The sequence below is a fragment of the Temnothorax americanus genome, unplaced genomic scaffold (assembly GCF_048541705.1).
Source record: "Temnothorax americanus isolate GAGA-0224 unplaced genomic scaffold, ASM4854170v1 Scaffold5, whole genome shotgun sequence".
NCBI classification, from domain to species: Eukaryota; Metazoa; Arthropoda; class Insecta; order Hymenoptera; family Formicidae; genus Temnothorax; species Temnothorax americanus.
The window spans coordinates 3,185,781-3,201,422 of NW_027509657.1; the positions used below are offsets into that span (position 1 = coordinate 3,185,781).

At 36.6% G+C, this 15,642-nt stretch overlaps 1 protein-coding gene across 1 annotated transcript in view; it reads left to right on the top strand.

The window, feature by feature from the left end:
* Nucleotides 1-12,804, top strand: part of LOC143904226 (uncharacterized) — a 470,020-nt gene extending 457,216 nt beyond the window's left edge. The window contains exon 8 of the mRNA XM_077418674.1: nt 11,165-12,804. Coding sequence (XP_077274800.1) covers nt 11,165-11,465 — 301 coding nt within the window. The 3' untranslated portion in view covers nt 11,466-12,804. The remainder of the gene's footprint in view (nt 1-11,164) is intronic.
* The last annotated feature ends 2,838 nt before the right edge of the window (nt 12,805-15,642 follow it).

The window sequence follows — 15,642 nt, forward strand, 5'->3', positions numbered from 1 at the left end:
ATTTCCTGACCGCGTAAACGCCGCGCCGTAAACAGAAGGATTATTTACCGCGTAAAAAAACCCGCGTTTTAAAAATAACGCGTAAATCAAGGGATATACATATCTTATTATTAGAAATAAAACTGTGATAATGTGAGTTTTTGGAACATATACAGACATATATTAGCTATACATACAAAAAGTAGAAGTTCATATTTTTTATATTTTATATTTGTATTTTTCTTATTGTTTCCTAGTTCTTTTTAATTCTATTGTTTATTCCCCATAGACAAATTACTTATAAATAATTAATATATTATTGTACAATATTAATTATTTACTCCATAGAAACAAAAGAAGGACATCACAAAATAAACATAATTTAATTAAATCTCCCCCTCTCTCTCTCTCTCTCTCTCTCTCCTTTCCTTCTAATAAACGTTCAAAAAATCCCACCATCTTGATACAACATATTAAACTTTTCCAACTCTAACGAAAAGGCTGCACGAGGCCAATAATGCGTCGAATTGCATCCATATATATACACAGCCGGCAAATGCAGCCGACTCGCGCAATCGGTACAATCGGCAATCGTAGAACAACCCTTAATTAAGTTAACCCCGGCTCGTGCGGTATCGAGAAACTATCCCTGATTGCCTTGTTAACGGGGTAGGTTACCTGGCCCGTGATATCGATCTACCGACACCGATAAGGGCTACCCCCCATCTTCCTGCCTTCCCTTCCTCATCGTATCAACCCCGGTAGATTTATGTCCGTTCAACTGTAACCAACATGCTGATCCTGAACGAAAGCAAATTAATAAAAGCCACTGACGCTCGGGCTCGCAATCAGTCATTGATTCCATCCGCTATGAGAAATGTATATATGTACATAAAATGTATGCAACACTGTTTTCTATATTCTACCCATTCTAATGCCGGATCAGATTAAATTTTATATCCTAGAACAAAAGAGTTGAAACATTTTTTCCAAAAGTTTAAAAATAAATTTTTTTGCTTGTTATTGCTATATCTTACTTTTTGGTTTTTATAATATATATATATATTATTTTTTATTGTATTTTATAGACCTAATTATAAAATTACTTCGCGTATTCAGACAAATCGAGAGGAAAGATAGATAATATTACGCGAGCCATCAGTTTTCAAGAAGCCCGATTCGCGCAAATTTCCTTAAAACGTCGACGGCGAGTCGAATATTCGTGTCGAACGACTCGTTATGATCGATGGCTCTGCGGGAGGCAAATTAATGATGTCGCGAAAACGGAATTCGTCGACGAGCGCCGCGATATATCATCTCCCGGACGAAATCATTTTCGGTCGGATAATATTTCTGCGGGCTGGCGTGCGAATTATGTCACACACCGGGCCTATGACAAATAACGGCTTCAAGATACGCGTCGAGATTATTATACGGGTAAACGAGGTGCACGAAAAAGACGGATTGTTTCTGCTCAGATTTACGTATCTATATACATCTCTGTGAAAGAAGGCGATTTTAGGGCGATTAATGGGGCAGGCAAGTCCGAATTGGTTCCGATGTCCTTGAACTGCGCGCACTATTGATCGGACAAATAACGAACATGGCTTAAATCATGTCATTTATAAAATTTTCTAAATCTTTTGTGCGAGGAGTAATGCAGATTTAGATAAAGCTTTATCTTTTAATTTCTCGGATTTGTATAAAATATATCTTTTTAAATTCTAACAATATATACCATAAGGTGGAAAATATAATACTAAGATCCAATTGTGTACGTGCTATATTATGCACTTCAACAATCAGAATTAAAATTATTAATATAATATAGTATATTTTAAATTTGAAATATAGATATAAAAATGCATGAAATGCAGCATATTTCACACAAAACAATTTAACTACGATAAAATATTCTTCTGGCCACTTGTTCCAGTGATGCAACGAGTTTTACCGTGGTCTTATACACCGACATTACACAACGGCGTAGACTTGAAATTCATTGCCAGCCTGGGTGACTTACATTCTTTCCTCCTCGCTTGAAAAGACTTAGTGCCTAAAGTGCTACTGTATATGCGGAATATAGGATCAGTTTCCCGGGCTGCTTTGCATAAACAGGCACGACAACTTTAGCGTAAGTTTTGCGGGTAGAAGAAAACTCGGATGATCAATAAATTACGCCTTTAGAGCGAGCCCTCGCGAAAGGCAGATACATGCGCAATCTTTAAAGAAACACCTCTTTGGGCTTGAACTGTTATAAATCCCCTATTAATCTGATACATCTTCCCTCAAAAGAATAAGCGGAAGAGAGATTTAAAACCGCTATTTATTATTTTATATTATATTTTATTTTATTTTATACGCGTAAGATCGAAAGAATGCTTAGAGCCTAAGATTAACAAGATTCTCAAGAAAAAGTATCAATAAACATGTTTAGACAATATTTTATAAAATATATATGTTTATACACATATATATGTGTTTTATTCAGTATAAGTATACGAGTATTTTATAGGTATTTTATAGGTACCGTGCAATATCGTAATAGCATATTCTGGAGATTATTAGCCAATTTCCATCACTTGTAATTCAAAACTATAATAATCTCTACATGTTTATTTTAGATTTTATTTTAAAAGATTTACTCTAATTAATTTTTAAAATTCGTTGTTAAAGTATCGCCTGTAAGACGCATAATGTCCTTTTATAGAATATAAATTGTAAGAATCATAAAACAGCTTTATCTACGAGAAGTGATTTTATCGGAATTGTTTTATTGTTAGATTACTCGGTGAAAAATGGAAATATAGGTCACTCGAGGGTTTTCAAGGATATATCACTCCGAGACGACGCCCGACGATGTCGCCATCGGCGAGGCGCAATTGGTATGGGGAATATCACCGCGAGTGGTGGTGTCGACCCTCCGACACCAAGTTTATTCAGTCTCGTTACGCGATCCAAATATTATGCAAAGCGCCTCGTGCTGGCGGCCAGTTAACCGGCAGTACCGGCGACCGAGGCCCCGCATTCGTTATTTGCAGTAATTTCGCATCGATTTATACTCGAGCAGTCGATACGCGGCCTGAAAAATAACGCGGTCTGTCTTTTCTACGGCGGTCCGCTCGCGATAAACTGACGCATTGCGCGCGTGTAATACATACTAATAACATGTTACAAGTGATTCTCAAACTGGTTCCATTTGTCGCGGAAGTGACACGAATCGATTTCGTCGTAACGAAGAATTAAACCTGGCCAGAGAGAAAAAATGCAAGTTAAAAAACTCATTTCATTTCAGGGGAACACTTTCACCTTTGAAAACATAAATGTGTGTACTTTCAAGATATAAACGATTTAATAAATATATTTCTAAATTTTAATAAATACTATTTTGTCTTGAGAATTGACAATTAATAATAAAGAATTACGTGATACGAAATTATATATATCTCAAAATAAAAATTTAAAAATATAATATTACACATGGCGGTAAATTTATTTTCTTCATACCTCGGTCGAAAGTACGTACTTTCGTCCCTAATAGCAAGGACGAAAGTTTAACATTTACTCCCTGTGAAAAGTACACGCGCGCTCTCTATAACTTTAAACCTTAACGCCCTTTAACCTTAAAAATAGTCATCAATATTGTTCTGTCAATATGTCATCTGATGAATCCGTAGACGAGGAAGAAGTTATACGAAATTTCGATGCAGAAGCGCGATTGATAATAAATACAGATACGTTGCCAAAGAAGTCTGTTGATCGATACAATCTTGTTTACGACACGTATAAAAAGTGGCAGATAGAACACAAAACTTCACTGTCAAACTGTGAAGAAAATAATTTGGTTGTGTATTTTAAGGACCTATTTAAAAAATTAAAGCCGTCAACTTTATGGAGTGTTTGGTCAATTTTGAAAAGCACATTAAATTCAAGAGACAATGTTAACATAGGTAATTTTCTTAACTTGAAAGCTAATAGAATTAATTTATTTTTACAAAATATGACAAGACGACTCTTGGAATGTATTTGATGCCTGCCCCCCCGACCAGCAGCACTCGCTTCGCTCGTGCCGCAAATGTCGGGGGCAGGCATCAAAAACATGCTTATTAACATTTAAAGTTAAAAAAAGTAAAATTAATAACGTACTTTCGACCGGCTATGAAGAAAAATCGTATACACTACGCGGGCCAAAAGTTGAAATCTCGGTCCTGCTCGTCATGATGCCCTCGGCTTCGCCTCGGGGCATCATGACGCGCAGGGCCGAAAATTCAACTTTCGGCCCTTGTAATGTAATATATACTATTAAAAATTATTTCAGATATACTCATGTCTATTATGCATTCAAAAGCACAAATGTACGCAGATGTAATTAATAATTTAATATAAATTTACGTAATTTTTTAATTTACCTTCTTTTAAGACCATATGGACCATCACACAATAGAAATGATTAAACTTACATCCCTTTTTCTTTTATAAACCGTACTATAGATCTTCATTCGTCCGGATTTCGCTTATCGAAATACTGAGTGAACTTAGTTCTACAAGCGCGAGGTACAGAACGCAATATTTCGCCGAGAAATTCTTAAGAAGAAACGCGAATTTTTAATTAATTCCAGATAAAGTCAGTATCCTTTCAAGCCAAAGGAAATCTTTTAATCACAACTGAACTCTTAATAACAAATTATAACAATGTGTTTAACACCATTACACACGTACACTGTGATTTCCCCGTTTCGTTAATTAAATTCGCCAACCACCCACGAAGGAAAGTTTGATCCTTCCGAAAAAATCTACAATCCGGTTTTCACGAAAGAAACAGGAATGTAAGTTTAATCATTTCTATTGTGTGGCGTATATATGATCTTAAAAAAAGTTAAATTAAAAAAATACATAAATTTATATTTAAAAATACAGAATAATTTATTAAACTTTATAAGAAAAAATTTGTAAACTAATTATACAATATTTTTTAGAATAAGTCAATTCTTCGATTCTTTCAAGATGACGCAAACACATTTCCAATTTCATATTTATAAATTTTTAATAATTCATATTTTATATAAATTTTTGAGTTCATGTTTTATGTGCTATCACTGATCAAGATCACGAACGCAGAATATTTCTTGATGAAGGCTTGCAAACTCGTCGACGAATAGATTCAATCGCGAAAGCAGATGAAGACTTCGCGAAATTTTGCGAAATCGCGTAACTCGTGGTGTGAAAGGCAACGTTCCATAGTCCGGTCACGTTCAGCTTTAACGCCCGAGATAACATGCGGGCCCCGCAAATAATTAGACCTGGCCGAACGCGAGTCATTAAAAAGCTCTCGGAAACACTTTTCGCCGCGAACGCCACCGTGTCTTTTTCGCATTCCCCGCGGCAAACGATTGATTTGCGTCGCGCGAAATGAGAACGATTAAATAGTACACACTTCGGACATTGCACTTCCGAAAATTCACGGAAAAATCAACGGAAAATTGAAAGCTCCACAAATCACACGAAACCATGTTTAAACCTCTTACCGCCTTATGCCTCTTTTTCTACAGATATATCAGTACATCAAAAACACAATAATTTATATTAAGAAACAAAATATTTTCTTTACTATTAAATTATTACTTGCTATTTACGTATAACAATTACATATATTAGCCCTGACTTTATTTATAACTTTAACTATCGTTGGTTATTAGGTTAATGGTAATTATTAACTAAAGTTTATTATCAAATTGTCATATGTTTTCGAATTTTACTGAAGAAAGAATTACTACAAATACGTGAAAATTATAGTGTTCGATCTTCCGCAAAATTTTCCATAAAAATAATATGTTTTATTTTCTGCAGTAAGTATCTTTAGGTCTTTATATATATATATATATATATATATATATATATATATATATATATCGGAGACTCCTGAGAAATGTGGACCGGAATCATCCGATTTCTGCGGTGAGTTCTCGAACTCTTCTTATTCCGGGGCACCGTAGGTCCCAAGAGCGTCGTTTATTTTAGCCAATTTGAAAGGACTATACCGCCGTGCCTTTAGCGCGCGAAACTTCTTCGCGTCGTCGAGCACGATTTTACGTTCGAACTTTGTGAGCGCCTCGGCACGCGCCGTTTATATGTAATCTCGTTTGGGATGCGCTTTACCCTTCGATGTGCTCGTCACGAGTTCGTTTTGGAATCCGACTGTCTCATCTCCAACGATTCTACGCGGGTAAACTGGATTTACGCGTGCAATTTCACGTGTTTTCCGTTTAAACAAATCTTCACCGGGCCGATGATAACCGCGTCTCGCTGCGGACGGAAATTCAGACATCACGTGTGTCGCGGTTTCGATGAATTCTTTCATCATTCCTAATGCTGCTCTTTTATTGAATGGATTCGTTTTGACGCAAAATATCAGAAAGAAGGAAATATTTCTGTTATCAAAGTCGCTACTTTTCCCTTTTTATAGAATTCGCGACATTTGCATTACGTGGAGATTTTTACAAAATATTCACAAGTAGATACTTTAATAAGAAATCCTTTTATATGAATCATATCACTTTAGCATACGCATTGAAATGTTTCTTTTAATATTTCTCTTTATTTCCGATTAGAATGCTCTTTAACAAATATTTAATATTTAAGCTTAAATATTTAAGCTTCTCGTACGCCTGCAGTCCGACAAAGATTTACGAGAGGAGCAAGAATTTCAAAATCTCGCGAATATATATTCTTGCAGCATAATGCATCCCACTTTGCCGAAAGGCGGAAAAGATCTCCCGCGCGCGCCGAGAGTTCTACGCCCTACCGAAGCAGGAATTACGCGTAATCCTCTTTAAAATAGTTTCGCCGTCATCGCCGGAATTAGAGAGAAATTTGAACGTCATATTCCTCCGCACTTTGCGAAGCAAAACCGTTTCGCGTACTCACGACGACCGACCACTCTTCGTCCCTTCACCTTCGCGTTTTTCTCCCTTAATTCGGAAGATTTAACTGTTGTGCCGCGACTATCGATTCTCTCCCCGCGAGTATTCTCTCTCCGCGTTAATTCGCGTGGTACACGAAACGCACAGAGTGCGTTGAATAATATAAGTACTTCTTTATTGGGCGCGCCGTACTTTGATGTTTGGAATCGCGCGAATTCCGCGCGTTTCAATAATCACGCGGACTGGAAAATGCGAATATCGGAAACATTTTCCATACTTTCGTATATACTTTTTAAATCTTTTCTGTAATATGCAAGATTTTATTTTATTTACTGCCGGTATATATCTATCGTCTTATAATTAAAGATAAGAATGCTTAATTCAAACAAAGTGAGCGTGAATCCAAATAATATAAAAAGAAGTATAAACAATAAGCAATCGTATGAAACTGCTAAAAATATCAAGGGTACTTAATTAAGCGTAAATTCATCAAACTGCCTTGTTACGTAAGTGCGCCAGTAAAACACATAGCGCAACAGCCTTTTTGTATAATATCGAGATCCTAATTCATCGATTTCACTCCCCCGGTTTCAAGGACATCGCGCGAGAAGAATCTTATGGGTCTGGCGGGTCCATGACGCGAAATAGTACCGGAATAACGCGTCGGGACGTCCCGCGAGACGTCGCGTCGCACAGTCTGGTGCGGTCTGCATAATGCAACCCCTACTTGCAGTACCGAACTGAAAAATAGAGGAAACGACCAGCACCGCCGCGCCGGAGACCGCCCGGGGTCGAAACGTGCCTCTCTACAGACTCCCTCGCTTTACTTATTTAACGTCATTCGACTGCAAAAGACAACGAAGCGCGGGGACATTCACAAATCCCTTATCCCTCATCCTCCCACCGATGGATTTCCACCGTCGCGTTTTGCCCGTTTCACGCGCCCCTTGCATCCTGTTTCCCCTTGCACCCCCCGCGTATTCTGGTTGATCCTGTTCCTCTCGCCTCTGTTCTCCTCAACTTCCGGTTCAACTTTCTCTCAAGCCGTCTGCGCAGCTCCGACGCAAGCGGCTTAGCGCGGCCGGCGCGAGTGCCGCCGACTTGTTGCGAGTTTGCAAACTCGAATTAAAAGAGCTATCGACGTCGGGAAATCCCCGGGAAATTTACCGGCGCGCTCGCGCTTTCATGAATAACATTAGCCGGCTCTGTTCTCTGCACCTGTGATTGATTGAAAAGAACGGCGGTTAATCTGTGCGCTTAAAAGTGTGCGTATTGATAAGTGATAGATAGATGATTGCCTATAAGTTGCAATTGCGCGTTGCATCACTTTCATCCTGAACAATCTTCGTTTCTCTTTTATATATTATAATTTTACAATTAACACAATAAGATTTCTTGATTTATAATGTTTTGATCAGATTTAGAGTTTGCTCGAAGTAAAAGAATCTTTTAGTTTATAAAAGTAAATTTCGCATCCAATTTCTAGAAATAAATACGTTTGCAGCATTTATTAGATGCTTAATAATTTCGCGTGTAATCACGCGCAAAGAATAATTTTTCTTGCAAATTTGGTTAATTTTTTAATTTCAGCTTGCAATTCACAACAAATCGATGAAGGTTTACCTTCTCTCATTACTTCGGCATCTTGCGGTTTATGACCAATCGGATGGGCAATTTAAGCGAGAAAGAGAGAGAAAGGTAAAAGAGAAAATAAAAAAATATCTGAAAGGCAGAAACCAAAGTTCAGATCGATCACGGAGGAGCTATATACGTATTGCAGGCGAATCAACTTCGATAGACGTTTTATTGTGATATAAATCGACGTCAGAGAAATAAAACGCCCGTCTGTCCAAATATAATATGAGATATATTTCAAAAGATCAAAGAGCGTTCGTAACATTCGTATACCCAATGAGAAGTTAATCACCGGAAAATTTGAGCGCGTAAGATCGAAATCTTACAAGTGAGAATCAATAGATATGTCTTACTTGAACTGAACGTTGTTTAATTGGTGTATTAAATCTCCTTCAGATAATATCCGCTAATTTTCCGGCCAATAACTTTATCGATCGATTTTGGCATCGCGATAAACGCAAGAGGATTTCTTCCAATTACTAAATAAACGCAAGGTAGTTTGGAAATGTGGTAAAAACAATATGGCACGAATGTTTAGCTTCATTCTCTGGAAAGGCTATAAATTTCCGCTAGGGTTATTCGTTCCAAGGAAACGAGAAACGTAATACTTACAAAATAACGGAAAGAACCTGTTCAATGATACGTAAAGTTATGATCGAGCGGAAAACTCCGAAACGAAGAAAGTTTTTAAATCGAACGCGGCATGGTCGTCCACGTTGGTTCGTTGCTTCTGCAGTAATAGTTTTCGAAACTAATCGGAAAATACGACTCATATCCAAGGAAAATCACAGTAAATATCAGAATGCTTTTAACGTTAAGCTTATTAGATTAGATCAGTAAAAATATTTCATTAGCTTTTCTAAATATTTGTTTTTATATAATTAACATATCGATACAATTAAACTTCTATTTTAATATACATAGTTTAATATATGGTATTAAATATTTCATACCCAATATTATTAAATATATTTATGTTCATATAACTTGCCACAATCTAAATTAAATATTAAATTATTATTCATTTATCTTATGACTTTATACGTCACGCATGGTGTAAATATTTGCTTTCCCTTTTCGCCAGCCTTCGGAGATGTGATAAATCGTTCAACCCCCGAAAATCCTCATACGACCTTTCAAGAAACAGATGCCTATCGTGTTACTAATGCGAAATCGCCCCGTCGCCGTCGCTCGTATAAACGAACAAGATCCCATTGATGGCGGATCCGAGGCGTCAATTATCGTGGCGGTCGGAGAAATCGTTATCGCGGCAATCAGAGTGTAGCGGCACACCTCGCGATTCATCGTAAATCGCATCCGTCACTGATTAGCTTGCTCGATCAACGGGGAAGAAAAACGTGGTTTCATAATGCGGGCGACGCGACGTGTCGGCGTCGAGGATTGACCATCCCGAATCTATCGACTATATGCGGCAGAAACTAATTTCGTCGCTTGAAACTATGTAAAGACATCTGTTGCACTTATTGTTCTTTCCTTTATTCTTTCTCAATATCGCCGAAAGATCGATAAGAAGTTTATTCAGTATTTCACGAATTTTTCAGTTTCACGCAAACTTATGCAATTTCTTTAGTACATAACAGAATCTATATAGGTAATATTTGAATTTTTCGTAAAAATCAATCATATTACAAAAGATTCTCCTGTACGAATAAAATTGTAGAAAAAAGGTATTTATGTTCTTTTGTATAAGCGTATTCGTTCGGGTAAAATTATTGGAATTGGAAACGAGTGACATAAAGCACATCGTGCGCTCTCTCGCATTCGATTAAGTTTTGTGAAAATTGTCAAATCGGATTTCTCGCGTATTAAAACGCATCGATGGAAATTCTTGCAGTTAAACCGAGCGAATATGCCCGATTTCTCTTTGATACAGGGACGCGAAATTTATTTCCCATACACTCTCAATTATGACTACACAGCGGCTGGTAAATATCGGCCGTTATATTAAGTGAATTCAATAGGCCGGGTTTACCGTACACACGCGGCCGTTAATCTTAATTAGCAAATAACACGCGCGATGTAAATAACATAACACACCGGTATGGAACACACCTCGCGTCCCTCGGTTGATCAATTAAAATAATATTACATCTTTCGTTAAAACAGTGATACGACACAATGCGATCAAGGATAATGCGCATTGCGCATCACTGTATCATTCATTGCTGATTAATCGGAGACAGTGGAACTTTTAATATTGCTCTCGAAAATAATAAAATACGTAAGGTAGATATAGATATAAATTATTTCATGTATAACATGTTTTAGATCAAATAGAAAATATTTGTTTACGTTAACATTATGAGCACACACACACACACACACACACACACACACATGTCTTCAAATACATTAAATATATATTATCAAATATATTGAAAACATATTAATATCAAATAATAATTAAATAATTTAAATAACAGTTTAATATTAAATAATAACAATACGAGTACAAAGATAGATTTCAATAATATTAATATTAGACAAATTCCGTGCAGTAATTCTCAGTCTATTACGTCGCGAGAATGTGACGTAATAAAAATCAAAAACTCAATTCTCTTTGTTGATGATAGAGACAAATTTCTGTCGTTTGTATGTTTCCGGTGCAGAACTGACATGACGGCGCTAGTCTGGGACGACTTCTATCCCATCGAAGAGTCTACGCCGAAACGAGATAAGGATAACTTACTGTCGCGAGGGGCCGGTTTATGCTTTCACATCGAGAACACTTTTATATATGTCGTTTCTCGTCGCGACGAACTACCGAATATCGCGGGGTACGAGTTTCGCCTTCTCAGCCGACGTAAGCGTCGCCCACAAAGAACGAAATCGTCCCTATATAGAGATGAATCTTCGCATAAGCAAGACGAACGTCGTAAAGAAGTCTGGCGCCATCACGAAATCAGTTAAGGGAAAAGGAGTTATTTACCACTCGTAGAAGAATGAGTAAAGCGAAATTCAAATGTATAATGCGTTCCCGAGAAAAGTGGAGAGAATTAACGGTGAAATCGAGTTCAATAGTTCTGATGACGGACATATCAGGTATACAATGGTATACAACTATCGGGATCGCACAACGTATAAAGAATGAAAAATTATAAAATGTAATAAGAAATACTATATATTACTTAAAAAATATAATATAATATATTACCTAGCAAACAGCGAATTTAATTTAATTGATCTTACTACATTTAAAGATGTAGGACCATGGCAGAAATAACCATTTTTATAAATTAATACTTTAAGTATTTGACTTGTATAATATCATTTTTTAATTTTATTTATAGAGAGTTCTTTTTTAGAAAGTTTACACAAATACCGCAGTTATTTTTAGGATTATATTTCTCTATTTTGCACATTTGTACTGCATAAAATGTAAAAACAATACAAGAGTTATTACATTTCATTTATTTCACACTAGACATCACAGACGCGCGTTTCGCGCGCGCTATTTAGCTTCAATATTACACACAACTGTTAAAATATGCTATGACAGCCGCTCACGAAGTTAGCGCAGCAACAGAATCAATCAGCATCGCGGAAAAGAGCCAACAAAGCAATTCGAGACTTTCGAGAAGACTTCGAGAAATGCGAGTATCGATTTAACATGCCTTTTTTTAGAAGAGAAAGGATAAAAAGTTTTATATATGCATGAACTTATCGTCAGAATTATAGAAATTTACCGAATATTATAGTTTTGATTTCATCATCGCTTTTCCTGTACGAAAAAATTAAACGTCAAATGTCCGCGCTTTCTCTGAGATATGAGCATCAATATTTATGCGCATTATCGATCTCGAAATTGCGATCGGGGAAAATGTTTCTCCGGTGGAACGCGCGCCCGATGTCATCGCACAGTATCAACGATACGATGTGACATACCTAATTCTATCGATTCTGGGCTTAGATGTCTCTTAAAAATGCAACGTGTGCGATACCCCGCAACACTCCAGAATTGATGAAAGAAAAATGAATTGTTTGCGAACAAAGAAACCCTCGCATGCAATAAGATGTGTTTACATTCTACACAATATTATAAATTATATCCTGTAAGATCGAGATTTTATATCGTCCGAGATTAAATTTGATTGATTACATTTATGATGATCTGAAATTTTTAGGACAATACATAAGAGTTCATTAAATGTCAAAAGAAAGAAATGTGATTAGTTATCACAATATGAACATTTTATATTTTAATAAATAATAAAATAAAATTTTTTTGTATCTGTTCGTTCAATTCTAATAAGACATGTATCATTTTTTGGGCGAATTAAATTATATATGTATATCAGTTAAGATAACAATTGCTACAAAATTATTAAAATGTAGATAAAAATGTAATATAATTTTTAGCCAATTTTATATTTAAAATAAGTATGTAAAACGCGTAGGTTTTGAAATTATTTTATTCAGCCGTACATGTGTCAGAAATAAAGGGAAGAACGGTATCATAATACTATCGTGAATGTATTCGAAAATTGAAAAACCGCGGAAAGGCGGCGCTTTTATGGAAGCTGCAAGAGAGAATAAATGAAACGAATGAATTGCGATAGGAAGAGAAGAGCGCTTGAAAAAATTCTCTACAACGTAACATTCGTATACGTATACGGATGACTTCCTGCCGCTGCGTTTGAAATAATTATCGCCCTTCTGAAAGACGATATCAGTGTCGATTGTCGAAAGATAAAACGAGACCGACCCGTTGATGGAAAATGAATTCGAGCGCCCGCGCGCGAGATGGTGTGCTTCGAGTGTCTATTTAATCTTCGCAAAGACGCGCGTTACAAAAGGTGGCGTCCCATCGTCTCGTCATTATTGTACGCGAAATGACCTTCTCGACGGAAATTAAAATGGCGCTTCTCCCGCGCCCTCCCACATCCATTTTTTTATGCCTCGCAGTTTCGCATGTTGGAGGCTAAATCGCAGCTCCGAGAGCTGATAATAAAGCTTCCGCTTTATCGGACAAGATTTTTCGCGATTTTTATACAAAATACACACTGGTGTACGATGATTTTTATTAATTGTGTGATGTTTCTATTTAGCTACCTTTACAGAAAAAAATGCAATCAGTTTGCCATCTGATTGATTGTCAGACATATTAATTAATTCAGTTTAGAAAAAGGAAAATTTTTATCACCCGTGAAAAATCAAGCAGATCATATTTCATTCATCATAAATAAAATGTTTGTATATGTAAATGTACATCAGAAGTTTTTAACTAATTAAGATAAATATCATTAATGCTATATATAAAATATTGTTGCTGAGATAGATTGTTTGACAAAATTCAAATATACTCTGAAATTAGATAATTGATGAGAATGATTAGATAATCATACTTTCTCGGATGATGATAATGAAATATGAGAGATGTCTCTTTGCCTTTTATTAGAACAACGTATTTCGTATTTAAGTACGCAGATTATTGGATATATGAATCTTTATCTCTCTCTCTCTCTCTCTCTCTCTCTCTCTCTCTCTCTCTCTCTCTTTCTTTCTGTCCGGAACATGAACAGCGGTAAATGGAATGAGAAGACCGTTAATTTCGGCACGGAGATGCTTTTTTAAGGCACATGAACGAACGCCCACTGGAATAAAGTAATTCCGGACGCGCAAGACGGCGGGGCGGAAGTCACGCGAACGCTCTTGCAAGCGGGCGGAGGAGCTCTTAACGGGTGGCACGGAAGAAGAGAGATGGAGTTTTATATCCCGCGGTATTAAAGCACCCCGAAGGCAATCAAAAGCCTTATACACGACTGCGATATTACCGCGTCCGTAATTCCCGTACGCGGATAAAAAGCCCGCGCGGGGACCCTTACGAGCGTCGACTTTATTATTTTAAACGTCTCGCGGCGAACATCTCGATATACCGTTGACGCGCGTCGGGACGCTTACGGACATTCGAATCGTGAACGATTCGACGATCAATGAAGACGTCAACGTGAGCGATAAGCGGCGAACGTTGAAATAACATCCGCGAGACACGCCATAAACATATATATATATATATATATATATATATATATATATATATATATTCACGTGGAAAATTGTCTGAGAAATGGAAAGTACGAGATAAATTTTTCTGATTAAAACATGTTCTTAAATCTTTAATTTACGAATTGCCTTTTAATTTATACGAGAAAACGATCATGCACCGATTGGGATATTTACAGTTATTGTCACATTTGTCTTAATCACGATTTATTGCGAGTGAGGTGCAAAGGGTACTCGATTAAGATTAATAAGGAAGTTATAGCGGTAATTAATACGTCAAAATAACACTATAATGTTCTTCATGGGGCGTGTTAAAAATCGATCAACGTCGCACGATCGCGGTTGTAATCGCGAGAAAAACAATTTTAATAAAGTGTAATGGATCGAGATTAATAAAGAACATAATTAATATACGAGGCACAACGCCAGAATAATCTCTGTGTGAAGCATTAAAAAATCATTTATCATTTGATCAAAAGTTTCGCCACGCGACGACTGAAAAGCGTATAAAAATTTACTGCATACATCTATGTATAATATATAAACATAATACGTATTACATGCATGCAATTTTACATATTCTAGATACAGCATTGCCATTACGACCCTTGCCACGGAAAAGATAAGATGCGATCACTGTTACATGACACGAACGTGACTCGTTATGGTCGAGAAAAAGGATTAATCCTCATCCGCATTTCATTTATCAGGCAAGTTCAAAGCACTCTGCGTATGTTCGAACTCCGCATCAGAGAATCTAGTATTGCGCGACTATCCTTTACTGTGTAGATACAATGTCATAAGTGAATAGACGTTGCGAATGAATGGTCTAAAAATTTGAGATTTAAGAGTAGACTTTTAAAACGTTAAAACTCAAAATTTTTTAATACACAGTCCTCTATTACAACGTATCATAACAAATAATATTATGTGTGTATGACATATATATATATATGTGTGTGTGTGTGTGTGTGCGATATTCACACATATTGCATATTAATTTAATAAATTAATGATACAAGCTTGTTAAAACTGAAAGGCAACGCGCCGCTATTTTTGCGTATAAAATCATTCGGGAGATGGT